A 14806-nucleotide genomic window follows, 5' to 3' on the forward strand; every position below is an offset into this window, starting at 1 on the left:
ACGAAACGTGAATCCAAGGAACTATGGTCCGATGATATAACTTAACTTTAATTATGTTCTTAAACAGATTTTTGCTGTTCAGGTTTCAACCGATCGCCGTTCGCGTTTGAGTTCTCGCGGCGCACGCCTCCGCTCGCACGATCCTATACGAAGACAACGAAGAGAAAGTGATCGGATGTCATAGTTTTTAATTCCTGATGTCTGTGTGTTCTCAAACCGGTTCAACAACAGGTGTTTCTACGGGAACGAACTTCAGCCCTGTACGAAGGTCGCCTCGGTGCCTGAACTGACCCCAGTGTGTGGAACCCGGGGACAGATAAGGTATCATCGGGTTAGTAAACACACACTATGAGCTGAGCATGGAGCTTTTCTGGGCCAGACTCTGGTGAGGAGGACCGGGGATTGTCCACGATGGGGACCCACAGGAGGAATGGGTTTAAGAAGGAAAGTTTTATTCTTTCTGTGGATATTGGCACCACCTCCATCAGATGTCACGTTTACGACCAGGAGGCAAAAGTCAGAGGGTCCTGCATCACGAAGGTATTTACAAAGCATACCCACACACACTTCTCTTCAGGAACATACAGTATTGTGCTAAATCAACTTTAATATGTTTTAACCTTGTCACAACAGTGTTTCCTCATCATTATCTTACTCAAAGTTGTATTTTGATTGATTCCTGCATGTTTGAGTTAATCCTGAGTGTCTTGAGTGCTCAGAAAAGTCCTATTTCCCCTACCCCTAATTAGGTTAAAATGCATTTATTTGATTATTGGGATGGCTTCTTTCTGTATGTCCTGGTTTGTCCATTTAAAGATGCACTATGTGACATTCTGGAGGATCGTCTGTCACTGCATGACAATGATATAGTTTTGCCTGGAATGTTCCTCAATTTATTATAAACTAGGGCTGCAACTAACGACAATGTTAGTAAATGATAATTGCACATTTTTAACCAAATTAAAATACATTATTGATTGTTTATCCTATTTTTGCCATTTTTGATTTGATATTGAAATTGATGCTGTCTTTGTTATAAAAGATCTTTTCATATGTCACGATAGTAGAATAGTCACGATAATCATAAGTGATTGTTGCAGCCCTCGTAGAAATGTATCCATCTTTTTTAAATTTCAAATACAGGTGTTTTTCTTTGTCAAAAATACTTAGACACCTGCTTGTCTCCATGGAGATTACTACTACCGGTAAATGTTTTTGCCATTTTTCTCCATGGCAAAGATATGTTTTCAGCCTCCACCAAAAAAACGTACATAGTGCCCTTTAAACATGCTTCAAATTCCACATGGTCTATTCTGAACTGGTCACACATCTATTTAACAACTTTCACCTAGATTCTCAAAACTCTTCATTCACAACCACTAAGTGCCACTTTCCTTGACACAGTAACATCAGGAGTCAGATCCAGGACTGTTTCAGACCAAAACTCAAAAGCATGGTTGATCGTCAAGATTGTCATGATATTGATTCCCTACTTTACTTAATATCGTACAGTACAAGTGCAGTACAATGTTTTTAGGATAGGGTACCCCCAAAGTTGTCTGTCAAATCAAATTTTCGTTCAATCTCGAAGCTCCCTTTTTTGGCTCAAATATTGGAAACAAGTGTTCTTTGTCAATTGCAGCCTTATTTAATTTCACATAACATTTTAAACAGTTTCCAGTCAGGCTACAAGGCCATGCACGGCACTGAATCCGCACATTTAATGTTTTTTAATTTTAATTTCCTTTTTCTAATGATTGTGGTAGCTCTGCCATTTGGGCAGGTCGACCATGTAACTCTTTTAAACCGCCATGAAGACTTTGTGGGTGACAGGGGGACTGCTTTAGATTGGCCGGGGGACTCTGCCTCGCGTCTCCCTTGCACTGAGGCCTCCCCGGGGATTTATTCCTGCCCCAATTCTTTTTTTGCTTTACCTTTTCCCACTGGGGGCAATTTTCAGGAGGTATGGCATTTCAGATCATTTTTACGCCGATCACTGTCAGATTTATATGCCTAATGCTAAGAACGCTAAAGGCCCCCTGACACCAGTGTTGGACTGCCTAGGACCTAGGTGATATTAAGGCTTAGTTGGCCCAGAATGAGGGTAAAACAGCAATTGTGTTTTTTGGCCCACTGATCCCTTAAACTTGGATTATACGTCCCACATGAAATTTAATTTCAGAAATGAGCAGAATTTCTCATCAGCTAGCTCAGATTTCTGCTATTGACACTGAGTGAGCGCCAAATATAAATACTGCCAACGTCTTCTCCGCCGCCCTCCATGCGTCTCATTTCCATGCAGGAAGGGTAATCCAAGCTTTACTGGACTTGGGCCCCTTTAAAGATAATGTTCACCCCTTCGCCACCAACCTTGACCACCATGGTTAAATCAGCCTTTTATCACCTTTGTCTTTCATCATGTTTAGCTTTCAAGCACGTGCACGCCTGGAATACTGTGATGCACTTTACTCCGGCATCTCGAACAACGCACTCGCTTACAGTTTGACCAGAATTCCGCGGCACAACTTTTAACAGGAACCAAAAAGCGTGAACATATCACACACATTTTTGCATCTTTGCACTGGCTTCCTGTTAATTTCTTTCAATGGACTGGCCCCAAAATACATCTCAGACCTCATTCAAACGTACTCTCAGTTCAAGGGGGCCAGCTCCAGCTCGTGGTGTCCAAGGCCAGACTCAAAACCAGGGGGCCCTACTCTGTGGTTGGCCCTAAACTCTGGGACGCTCTGCCTGCCCACGTCCAAACGGTCCTCACTGTGGAGTGTGCAAAATTTAATTATTATATTTTATTACTTTTTTATATTTTACAGTTTTTTTCCGTATGTTGTTTTTAGCCACAATTTATTTTTTCATTTTTTAAATTATTATTATTTATTATTACTTGACTATCTTATTGTATTTTTGTATATGTATTTACTGTATTTATCTTTTAGTAATATGGTTAGGAGCATCGTTAGAGTAAGTGTATTTAATGTTTTGTGTGTTGCACGTTTCAGTTTATAAAATATGCTATATAAATAAAGTGGATTGGACTGATAGGATGACCATGTGACATTTAGGCCCATGTTCTTCATTCCATGGGCCCCTTATTTAGAAATGTGTGTGTGTGTGTGTGTGTGTGTGTGTGTTGTTGTTTTTTAAATCTTGCATAGAAATCAACGCTTTTGAATGTACAGACCAATTTCTCTCTGTGTGTTAAGATAAGAGGGTGGGAGATGTATTGAAAAGTGGATCATCTCGCAGTAGTTGTGCTGGAGATGCTAAATTAGAGCATAGTGTAGAACAGAGAATATCGTCTACAATTAAAAGTATTCAAAATGACAGCAAAATGACCTAAAACGTCTAGTGTAATCTCCCATAAAGTGATATTTCTGCTCTTTTTGGTTCCTTGTATTATCCAGTTTTGTGCAATACTTGCAAACACATTTTAGCACATTTCTGATGCATTATTGTCTTTGTGATTATTGTCTATGACATTACGCTTTCCGACTCGGTCCATCCATGTCCCGCCACATTCAATAACTTGTCATCCTAGTGTATGTGAGGATGATGACGCTGTATTGTTGATTTGGCAGGTGGTGCTGCTGTATCCAGAGGAAGAACACGTGGAGATAGAGCCTGAAGCGCTGTGGAAAGGATTTATTTCTGTGGTCATAGGAGCTGTTCAAGGTACACTCCACATCTAACATCTCAGTGCAAGTTTGATTGAAGGTGCTACATGTGACTTTTCTAGTGCAGGATCCACTATCTGTTATTTCTTTGGATAGAATGTTCCACAGTATGGCATTAAACATATATATCTCCATGGAGACAAGCAGTCAGATCTTCCAGGCAAGATCTGTGGAGTTTTAATCAAGGGAGTGCCATGTTATTTTGTGCCGCGGCTCCTGAAACTGCTGCGCTATTTGACCGCGCCGTTTTAGACCGCGCCGGTTAGGGTTAGGGTTAAGGTTAGGGTTAAGGTTAAGGTTAGTGTTAAGGTTAGTGTTAAGGTTAAGGTTAAGGTTAGGGTTAGGGTTAAGGTTAGGGTTAGGGTTAGCCATGAGGCTATATGGCCGTGCTGCTGTTCCTGAAACTGCTGGGCCATTTGACCGCGCCGCGGCTCTGCAGCCACGGCCTTTGATCAATACAATGTGGGGAAAAACAAGTAGTAGACCTTCGCTAGAAAAGTTCCATGTTCCACCTTTAAAGGCGGTATGGACGATTTTTCGTCGATTTGAGAACGCAGGCGGAAGTGCCCATGCGCACTCCCCCGTGCGGACCGATACAACACACACGTGCGTTTGTTTATTAGCGCAACGGAGCGCATCGCATCGCTCGTCTCCCGTAGATTTCTGTCCACTTCTGCGTCAGCTCGAACTGTCTTTCTCCGTCTTCATTTTGCCCCGTACACTGAGGGAACTATATCATGATAGATCCATGCGCTTAGGCACGCGGAAACGTGGGGACGAGCCTGACGCGGCTGCAGGTGAACGATAGGTGCGTTTTATGATTGATACGTGGCAGGACAAATGATTTATCCACGCCACGAGGAAATATGATAAAAAATTTGCTGAAAAAAATCGTCCATACCACCTTTTAAGTATGAAGAGGGTGTAGTTAGTACACTTTTGGACACATTTAAGTTGGCAATTTGTTAGATGGTCCAAGATGTGGTCATACAATTTCTTAAGAAAACTAGTGAGGAAGTGACTAATACATTTTCCCAAAAAATGTCTTAACCCATGATGTCATCATGAAGTAATCTGTGGTTGTTATAGAGTTGTCCCACAAATCATTTGCAGATGACCATTTTGACCAGTTTGTATACAATTTAAATACCCATTCAAAAAAATACCCCATTCAATTTCACTTTAATCTGGATTTTGACTTGATTTGGTCCTGTACAAGTCCAGGTTTAGTTCTGGTTTAGGCCCAGTTTTGTGCACCGATTTGTTTAAAAAATTGTACAATAAATATACTATTGCACAGACGAGTGATTGTTACAGGCTCATTTTCATCTGGAGTCTAGTGTGCTGGAAATCCATTAAATGGCGCTTGTACAAGTTCAACATTTAAACTGTTAACAAAACACATATTTGCAAATGTTCTGAGCTGATTATGTAAAATGTGTTTTGTGAAAATGAAACATGTGAATAACAGCTGCTCTAAACAGATGCAGGAATCCAGATGCGTCAGATCGAGGCCCTTGGGATTGCCACTCAAAGGGCCACATTTACCACATGGGACAAGTAAGGCACTGATTACACTCCACGTGTCTGCTGCTGACAGGGCATCTGGCTTACACTTGCCTTTATTGCTAAAGTGCGTTGATTGGTTCAACAGGAAGACTGGGGTTCCCTTCCATAACTTCATCACGTGGCAGGACCGCAGAGCCGCCGAGCTGGTCAAGTCCTGGAACAGGTCCTGCACCATGAAAGTATGTTCATTTCCATCAGCCTCCTTGGACTTTCACCATTCACTGAAACTTACATTCTTTTGCTTTTATTCAAGCCGTGAAATAAACACACTCAAATAACATAATACACACTCAAATAACTAAACAGTTCACAGTAGTTTTAGCCAATACTGATGCAGTCAGATAACAGCTCATACACCCATACTGTATCCTGTAGGATAGATATGTAAGTTAATATCCTAGTTAGTTGTAGCTTATATATATATTTTTTTGTATGCCAGCTTGTATGCCAGTTCACTCAGAGAGGCTTCATTACATGTGCCGCGTGAAGAGGCCCCTGAGCCCGGCCGTGTATGGACGCTATCTTCTTGTTATCATTTTGTGTGCAGAATCCGATGATTACATTTCCAAGTTAAAACGTTTCGCAAATCTGGATTTTCAATCAAAGCAAGAGGTTATAACTAAAGGAAGACTTACACTGGAGTTGAACAGATTGCTTCAGACGGAGTTATATCTCTAAAGCGGTTAGCGACGTGGCCTGGAGTTCAAGAGATAATGGGATCGACTCCCACATGCCACATTTAAACTTATAGATTGCTCAGTCTAGTTTGTTTTGGGATGAGTTATGTCAGAGATGAACGGAGGCAATGGTTCTTTAACATTTTTGATAACGTCAGTGATCAGATTAAAGTCAGGTTTGATCATTTTGGTGAGCCAGCTTTCCTTGGTTTGAACTTTAGTGAATTGCACAACATTTTGTGAAATGTCCCAACATTTTGATGACACAAAACTGCAGAGCCTGTCAAAATATGCAAGATTGTTTGACTTTGTGAGACTAAGGGCAGATCTAGTTGGACTGTATTGCAATGAATGCAAGTCTCCTGCAGCTTCTCCTCTTTTTGGTCCAGAATGACCTGTTTAAGGAGCTCTTTTGGGCTAATTCACGTTTGTAAATCTGACTCTGAAAGAGTTGGTGCCTCACTAGCCCTGAACCTCACCGCACGTCACTGGGGATAAGAAGGCTGCATTTTTTTTAATTTCACGTAGTAACACATTTTTTACACATTTTATTAGGTTTACTTCTAGTGTCTTTCCATTTGTACAAGCTTTTTTAAAATTATCATTTTATCACAGTTGATTTGGTCGCGTGACACGGGGCAGTCTCTCTCTCCTGAGCCCGTTCCACATGCTCTGCTTCAGAGGAGCTGACTCTGGAGGAGACTCAAACTGGTCTTTAGAGGGACCATCCTGGTAATCTAGAAAAAAGCCTTTATACTGCTCTGAGCTGGATTAGCCCTGTGCTCAGGGAGGAGTTTCCACCTGACACTGCTCTGCCTTTGTTTACAAGTTAGACTTGTTTCGACCAAACAAAACATCTTGATTTTAAAACATTGATGACTAAGTTTGGTCCAAAACGAGTCGAACAGGCAGGTCTTTCCTTCTGCTGCTGTCAGACTTTACAACAAACACTCTGAGCTCTGAACATGTGTCACTCATCTTCATAATCATGTGCAATACTGACATAATCATGTGCAATACTGACATAATCATGTGCAATACTGACATAATCATGTGCAATACTGACATAATCATGTGCAATACTGACATAATCATGTGCAATACTGTGACATAATGTCAATCATCCTAGTGCAATATCCTCTGTCCTTATAACAGCTGTAAATAAGAGTGTTATTATTGTCATTATTATTTTAGTCTTTCTACAAGAGTATTTTTTATAAGTTATCTGTTTTTTATTATTAAACTTCTATACCTACTCTGTGTTGCAACACTGGAATTTCCCCATTATGGGACAAATAAAGGCTAATCTTAAACAAAGGCACTAAGAGCAGGACTAATTGGACTCAGAGCTCTATAAAGTCAAGCTTCTCCAGAAAGTTCCTTCAGATTTATTTAAAAACATAGTCCTGGAGACTTTTGAATTCTTTTCTACTATGGACCACTTCTGGACAAATGAGGGACGTCACAGACTAAAATCAGAAGTGATATTTTTGGGAGCCGTCTCTTGATAAGGGCGACCTGCAGACTCAGACGATCTCCTAGGGCCAGACACTTCACCATCTTGACCATATGACCGTTGTTAGTGTGACTGTGTTTTTATGGTGACCGGAATGGCTGTAAATTACACAAATTTACAGTTGAATTTACATATGTAGAGCAGAAAGTGAACAGTGCAGTGGGTGACTGAAAAAAGAGGTTATTCCAAAACTGCACTTAATCAACAACATTTTGATTGGTTCTTCCTCAGGTCATTAAGTAGAATAACAAAATGCTCCTCAGATTCAGCTCCTCAGATTCAGCTCCTCAGATTCAGCTCCTCAGATTCAGCTCCTCAGATTCAGCTCCTCAGATTCAGCTCCTCAGATTCAGCTCCTCAGATTCAGCTCCTCAGATTCAGCTCCTCAGATTCAGCTCCTCAGATTCAGCTCCTCAGATTCAGCTCCTCAGATTCAGCTCTGACGCAGCCGTCTGGAGGTTAAGAAGTGTAGAACTCTGCAATTTCTAATGTCTTATGTTGTTTAAAAGTATCACGATACACATCTCTGTATCAATACACATAATTGCCAAGAAGTCTGTCACAATATCAATATATTGAGCACAGCCACATCCTCCGTAAATGACTAATAATAAAATATATCTTACTATTTAAAAATGAGTTGGTATTAGAAATTTTGGTATATCATTTCTGTGTCTTTCTCCATAAATCCTTTTATTGCTACATGTACGGTTACACTCCTGAGGTTATTAAAGCTGTAGTGCGTAACGTGTGTTGTGTTTCCTGCTGTAGGCCATCCATGGAGTGATGAAGGCCCTGTACTTCCTCAGCCGACAGAAGAGGTGCCTGGCTGCCAGTCTCATCGTGTTCTCCACTCAGCACGTTACGATGAGGCTGGTCTGGGTCCTCAAGCACTACAAACAGGTACTGCAGCTCTGGCTTTGACATCACCTTGCACACACCTTTATGTCAGTCTCCACGTCTGATGGCGAATAACAACCAACTTTGGCTAAATGGCTTTGGCATGGTAGGAACAAAACAGTCACCAGAGGGCCACCATAGAAATGCAATGATTTATAGACTTTAAAATAGTACAGTTTCAATCATTTCGCTCTATTTATGATGCAGCAAATCTGAGAAATTTGGAACAGGAGTGTTTTGTGAGGCTCAGAGGGAGAGGACTGACTAAACAGAAGCTAAATCCAGGTATGTTTTTGATGAGGGAAAGTTAAAAAAAAAAAAGTAGCTTTGAAAAGATTGTTTGAAAATATATCTTTCTAAAATGGGAACAAATGCAAATTTAAAAAAGTAAGACTAATACTGATTATTTATTGTTAGCTGGTGAATATGACCTTATAAACTAAAGGTCAGCTGTTGCCACACGCTGGTCACATGAGATGCCCCGCTCGGCTCTGCATAATCTTATTTTAGTTTTTCCCAAATCAAGTCTAAAGTCAAATAGCACAATGTGACATCAAATATAATGGTAATCTGATTTCACTTTCTCTCTTTCATCGTTGCTCCTACACAAGCTGATTTAGCATTTTCTGCTGTTTGCATTTTCTACCTTTCACACGTTTCCATCTGTAAATGCTCTTGAATTTCCTCAGATCCGACAGGCCGCCTCTGAAGGGAATTGTTGCTTCGGGACAATAGACACGTGGCTGTTGTTTAAACTCACTAAAGGTTTGTCCTCAGTGATGTGGTTTTATTCTCATATCTGTGACTAAGTTCCCAAAAAAGTACTTGCGTTGGTGGCTTAGGTGACAAAAAACATTTATTAAGGTAAAAAACATTTATTACAAGAGAAAACAAAGAGATTTTTATTCCTTTATTACAAAAGAATTCAAGCTTAAGCGTAAACCACAGCTGCCACTTTTTTGTTGAGACATGCAAAATATTAATATCAAGTCCATCATCTTTCAAATGAACTATAAAAAATGCTACAAAACAAGCAATTTAAGAATACGATTATTTTAATTTTATTATATTTATTGATTTTTTTAAAAATCTGGTTCATTTTTTTCAATACTTCAACTCTAAAAGTGACATTTACAGACACATTTTAGCACATTTCTGATTATTTGCAGTAACATTTCTCTCTTTTTTTTGTCATTATTGTCCATCCGTAGCCGTGGTTTGACAGCAGTTGAAAAACACTGGCATAATGTATTTCAGATAAATACATTTTATACACATATTTTTAAATTGCTCAGTTGTTTCTTCGATTACGTTGACATTATTGTGACAGAGACCTTTTATTGATGCTGAATATGAAACAGATGAGTTCCCTGCGCCGATGCCATCTTCACATCCGTCCCTAAACTCACATATAAATATAATAGATTTCTTATTGTACAAAGCCTAGATTATATTTTGTACTTGATTTCAGGCCGTGTTCATGCCACAGACTTCTCCAACGCCAGCTCCACAGGGATCTTCGACTCTTATCAGGTCCGCCTTGTCTTTTGATTTTTTCATCTGTCCTCCCTTGTTTCATTCAAAGGTTTTTCTTTATTTTCCTTTATTCGCGTCTCCTTTTCGACAGATGTGCTGGAGTGAGTTGCTGTGCTCCCTGGTTTCACTGCCTTTGTCCATTTTACCCACAGTGGAAAACACAAAGTGAGTGAGGCTTTTCTATCGTTGGCACTAAATAAATCTGGAGCAGAATCAGATTTACTTGATAAAGCTGCACTATGTAACTTTTCTGATGGGTGGGTCAGCTACCTGCTTGTATGTGGTATAATCTGCATGGAGGTGGATAAGCTGATACAATTTTGTGGAATGTTCCAGGTAAAGCAGAAAGGTTACTAAGTGTGCTTTAAAGGACACATATTATGAATTATTTTTTAACGTGCTCTTTTCTTTGGCATCTCATGTTTTAGAAAAGCACAAATTACTTAATATCTTGAGGGCTTTCTCTTATCATAGTGGCAGCAGAAGGAATGACCACGGGGGAATAAATAAAAGCTAGCTTGTCCCAACATGCTATAATAAACTCGCAGTTGTAATGAAGGAAAATTACAACTTGAATGAAATTTGATGGCAGAAATGAACGAGGCCGGTGATGGACTTAAAAACAGAACAGGAGTGCTCCGTTCTCTGCCTGTCACAATAGTGGGTTTTTTTGAGGCTCAGACAAGGGTTAGGGTTAATGAAACAAGCGTGAACGAAGCAAAATACAGGTGTGTTTTTGATGAGGGAACATTATTACAACAAAAATTACAAAAAAAAAGGTTGTCCTATAAGTCTTAGGAAAATGTAAAAATATAAAATTCAGACTTGGACAGAAAAATGCTTCCTTTAATTATTTTTAGTTCCTCCTTTTATTATTTGAGTTGCTATGGAATCATTTTTGACTTTCTGTGCTTCAGCCACGACTTTGGCAGCACTGACATGTCCATCTTCGGTGAGTCCATCCCCATCCGATCAATGGTGAGTTCCAGATCCAGGTCAATATCTTATCTTGTTATGGACAGTTACTGCAGCGCTGTGGTTCCAGTTATGCCGGCGTGTCACTGCCGTCAGCTCGTAAATCAGAGCGTCATCACTGATTTAAAGGCGATATGAGGAGACGTATTATAAATGGACTCAAATAGCATGACGTCAACTCTAGAATTTGTAATCTGCCGGTTCAGAGGGAAGTTTATATTCCAAGTCTATTTGTCTTCAGTAGAAAGAAGCTTCTGCTAAACACTAAATCCAAACCTTTTTTGTGAAAATCAAACACCTTTTTTTCTCCATCATTCCAATTTAGAAAACATGAAATTCCTTCTTCTTTTGTTCTTTTTTTTCTTATTTACTATTTTTTAAACACACAGCAACAAAACTTACATAACACAAACTAACCTATATAAAGAAATAGAGAAGAAAATAATAAGAGATGTATACACATTCACATATATACACATAATTCATATACAGATATTACCTCAGATCCATGTATGTATGTATAGATTTACTGTCACGTATATACACACACACACACACACACTCATTTTCTTATGCTTGTATAATAATATAGATATGTATAATAATAAAACATGGAATTTTAATGCATAAAAAGCGTTGACAAAACATATTATGGGACGTTAATAATCCAGCTCTATTGGTACATTTTTAAAACAACAATTCTAGAACAAAAGAACACAGAAATATGTATAAAAAACACATACTCTAGTCCCCTAAAAATACAGCGTTGTCCTGATTGCAGGTGGCAGACCAGCAGGCGGCCATGTTTGGAGAGTGCTGTTTTGACGTGGGGGACGTGAAGATCACCATGGGCACCGGGACCTTCATGGACATCAACACGGGCTGTAAACCACACACATCAGTAGCAGGTACACGCAAAGTTTAAAGGGCACAATCCACCTTGTTAAATCAGTGTTCCCTCATCATTAGTTTACTTAAAGTTGTATTTTGATTGATTCTTGCAGGTTTGATTAATCTTGTATTGTTTTCGGACGTCCTCTGTCCTCGCCCATTACATCTTATACATCACCGTGTTCTTAGTCTTTTCTTTTTTGAGGATTTTTTTGGCCTGTAGACTTTATTTGACAGGACAGTGCAGCGTGAAATGGGGATAAGACTCAGAAAGGGCATTGCTGCAAATATTCTTACACGGCAGGCATATTATGTGCTGTCCACTCCACCACGAGCGTCACACATTCAAAAATAAATACTGACATTCTTCTGCTTGTTACGGTACTGTCAAATGTCACTATGAAGAGGCGGGGCTTATCAGTTCTGCAGTTTTGAACAGAAGTCAATGCACCCGTTTCTATTATTAAACCGTTTTAGATGAATTCTGTGGTTTACAATGAACAAAATGTAAAATGATGATCTACTTATGATGTAGCTCAATACCAAGTACACGGGGATAAAGTATGATGCGTCTCCTTTAACGAGTGTGTCCTCTGAAGGCTTGTATCCTCTGGTGGGGTGGAAGATCGGAGCTGAGGTGGTGTATTTGGCTGAGGGAAACGCAGCAGACACGGGCACTGCCATCAAATGGGCCCAGGAGCTCGGTGAGTACACACACGTCTGACTGTTTTAATACGTAAGAATGAAACAAGAACGAGCCATACGTTATGCGGTCTCAACATACGACTCAGCTGTTCCCCCACAAATACAAACAGGCTCTTTCACTTCCACAACATTTGGGGGATTTAAACAAACTCTGCACGTGTGGTTCATAAAAGGACAGAAGGAAAGCCTAATTCTAATTACTCACCACAATGAGTCTATGAGCACATTTTACTCTTAATGGTAAAGCCAACAAACATTAGCATGTTAACGTGCACGTCCTGCTTTGTGGTGAATAACTAAATACATATTGCAATGTTGAGAGGGACGTGTTTGTCGTTGCAGACTTGTTTGAAGACGTGAAGGAGACCAGTGCCTTGGCGTACAGTGTGGAGGACTCGGATGGAGTGTGCTTTGTGCCTTCGTTTAGCGGACTGCAGGTACTTCACGTTCACAGCTTCTTAAATGTTACTTTACAACACATTACACATGATAATAGATACATTGTTGGCTCAGACTTGAATGCTAAAGGATGTTAAAACCTCTCCTGCAACAATTAAACTGCCACTATTCTTGATCTGTCTTCATCTAACTCACTCTGTAGCCTTTTCTCTCCCTCTCAATCATTTCACCATCTCATTACCATTCCTCGTGACGTCCTTTTTCATTGCAGTTTGTCTGTTACAGTTTTCTCTCCTCTGATGTACTCATTTCTAGTCTTTCTAGCCAAAGCATGAGCATGAATAATTTAGTGGAAACAGAAAATAGCCCCTAACCCTATGTTATTTTGTGATTTGTGTCTTTTCTCTGCTTTTCGAACGCGACTGGACAGTGTAAGTTCAAAAGATCTGGGTACAACGTTCAGGACACTTTTGGCGCATGCATACTTTTTATTTAAACAGTTGACTAACCTTTGTGCGTTTTGTACATCCGAAGGCGCCCCTGAACGACCCCAAAGCCTGCGCCTCCTTCATGGGCCTCAAACCCTCCTCCACCAAAAGCCATCTGGTCCGCGCCATTTTGGAGTCCATCGTTTTCAGGTGACGCACATAGATCCGCTTTTAAACTGCAATATGTTTGTTATCAGAGCCGTTTCTAGATGAAGGCTGATTATTCACACGCAGAGACTTCCACATTTATATATTCATTTCTACAACTCAACTTACTCTGGGTCTGCAGCTGTAAATGAGCATCCGTACTATCATGTGGGACCAGCATCTTTCCTTTGACTTCCTTTTGGTTCGTGTATTGTTGTGCAAATAAAAGACTACCATGCCGTCCACAATGGGGCCCCAAAGCTAAATGTTTACACTCCGATTAGCCCGGTAGATTTCCTCTAATTTTGGGCTAATTTTCATTATTTTACCCAAATTATATGATTCGAAATGGCAACAATCTCACTGGAAAACCCATTAAAGTTTTGTGCAGCATCCTCTTCGCGCTTAAAGGTCGTATAGAGGATTTTCATTTGTTTTAGTTGTCAGTATTTATTAAAAATAGCCTAATAGATGTGCACCAGGCTTGTACTTATAAAAATACATAACGTGTGGATGTGGTGGGGCCAGTAAAACTTTAACAAATAGAAAAGCGAGGTTAACTTGTCACCTATTGGCCATTGGCTCGTCAATCAAACTCACAACGTACTCCAGAGCCACAGTTCTTAGCAGTTTCTGGCACAAATTTGTTACAGCGGCAGACGAGAAAGAAAGTCAGTATTTGAGGTTGGTGAAGAGGAGATGAAGGGAAAAGGAGTGAAGCTAAACTAGCAGACAAAGGGTCTAAAAACAGATGTGTCACTACATTTCTATTGGACAGGTGCTTTTTTTTAATCATTTGAAAGCTTTAGTGGGTGTGTTTTTTAGATGACAGCGGTAGAATGATGTGTTAGCAGCAGCAGCTCTTTGTCACGCGTGCGCACCGTTTGATAATCCTCTATAAAACCTGTAAAAAAGTGTAAAAAGTAAATTGTAAAGTGAAAAAGCTGTCCTGTTCTAATATTGGCCCCTGACAGATCAATCAATTTACGTAAAATAGTTGTATCTATTTCTTGTTCACTTGATACAAAATGTCAATGTTATTTTTTTTTAAAACTCTATTTGGATTTGCGCCGATCAAACAGCTGATGATGTCACAAGCGGATCGTTCGTGCCGCTTCCAGAATTCTCATTTCTTTTAAATGACATAAATGCGGCGTTAATGGACAGTTGTGTTCACCGTTTACCTGACAACACATAAAAGCAGTATTGTCATTGGAGGCTGCAGTGTTCCTGATTCTTGATTGGATGAAACCAAAGTCATTCCTCTTTCTTATTGGACAATCCCCTTGAGAACAGGAAGTTACAAAACGT

The 14806-nt window shown here is 39.9% G+C and overlaps 1 protein-coding gene across 1 annotated transcript in view; it reads left to right on the forward strand.

The window, feature by feature from the left end:
* The first annotated feature begins 172 nt into the window (after nt 1-172).
* gk5 (glycerol kinase 5) overlaps nt 173-14806 on the forward strand; it is a 19268-nt gene continuing 4634 nt past the window's right edge. The window contains exons 1-13 of the mRNA XM_072441796.1: nt 173-540; nt 3597-3690; nt 5177-5252; nt 5347-5440; nt 8226-8357; nt 9044-9119; nt 9826-9887; nt 9982-10055; nt 10808-10868; nt 11647-11773; nt 12356-12460; nt 12804-12898; nt 13395-13498. Of these exons, the coding sequence (XP_072297897.1) occupies nt 412-540; nt 3597-3690; nt 5177-5252; nt 5347-5440; nt 8226-8357; nt 9044-9119; nt 9826-9887; nt 9982-10055; nt 10808-10868; nt 11647-11773; nt 12356-12460; nt 12804-12898; nt 13395-13498 (1229 nt within the window). The 5' untranslated portion in view covers nt 173-411. The remainder of the gene's footprint in view (nt 541-3596; nt 3691-5176; nt 5253-5346; nt 5441-8225; nt 8358-9043; nt 9120-9825; nt 9888-9981; nt 10056-10807; nt 10869-11646; nt 11774-12355; nt 12461-12803; nt 12899-13394; nt 13499-14806) is intronic.

This window comes from Eucyclogobius newberryi, unplaced genomic scaffold (assembly GCF_026437365.1).
Source record: "Eucyclogobius newberryi isolate DKJ021-1_F unplaced genomic scaffold, fEucNew1.0.hap1 SCAF_12, whole genome shotgun sequence".
NCBI lineage: Eukaryota > Metazoa > Chordata > Actinopteri > Gobiiformes > Gobiidae > Eucyclogobius > Eucyclogobius newberryi.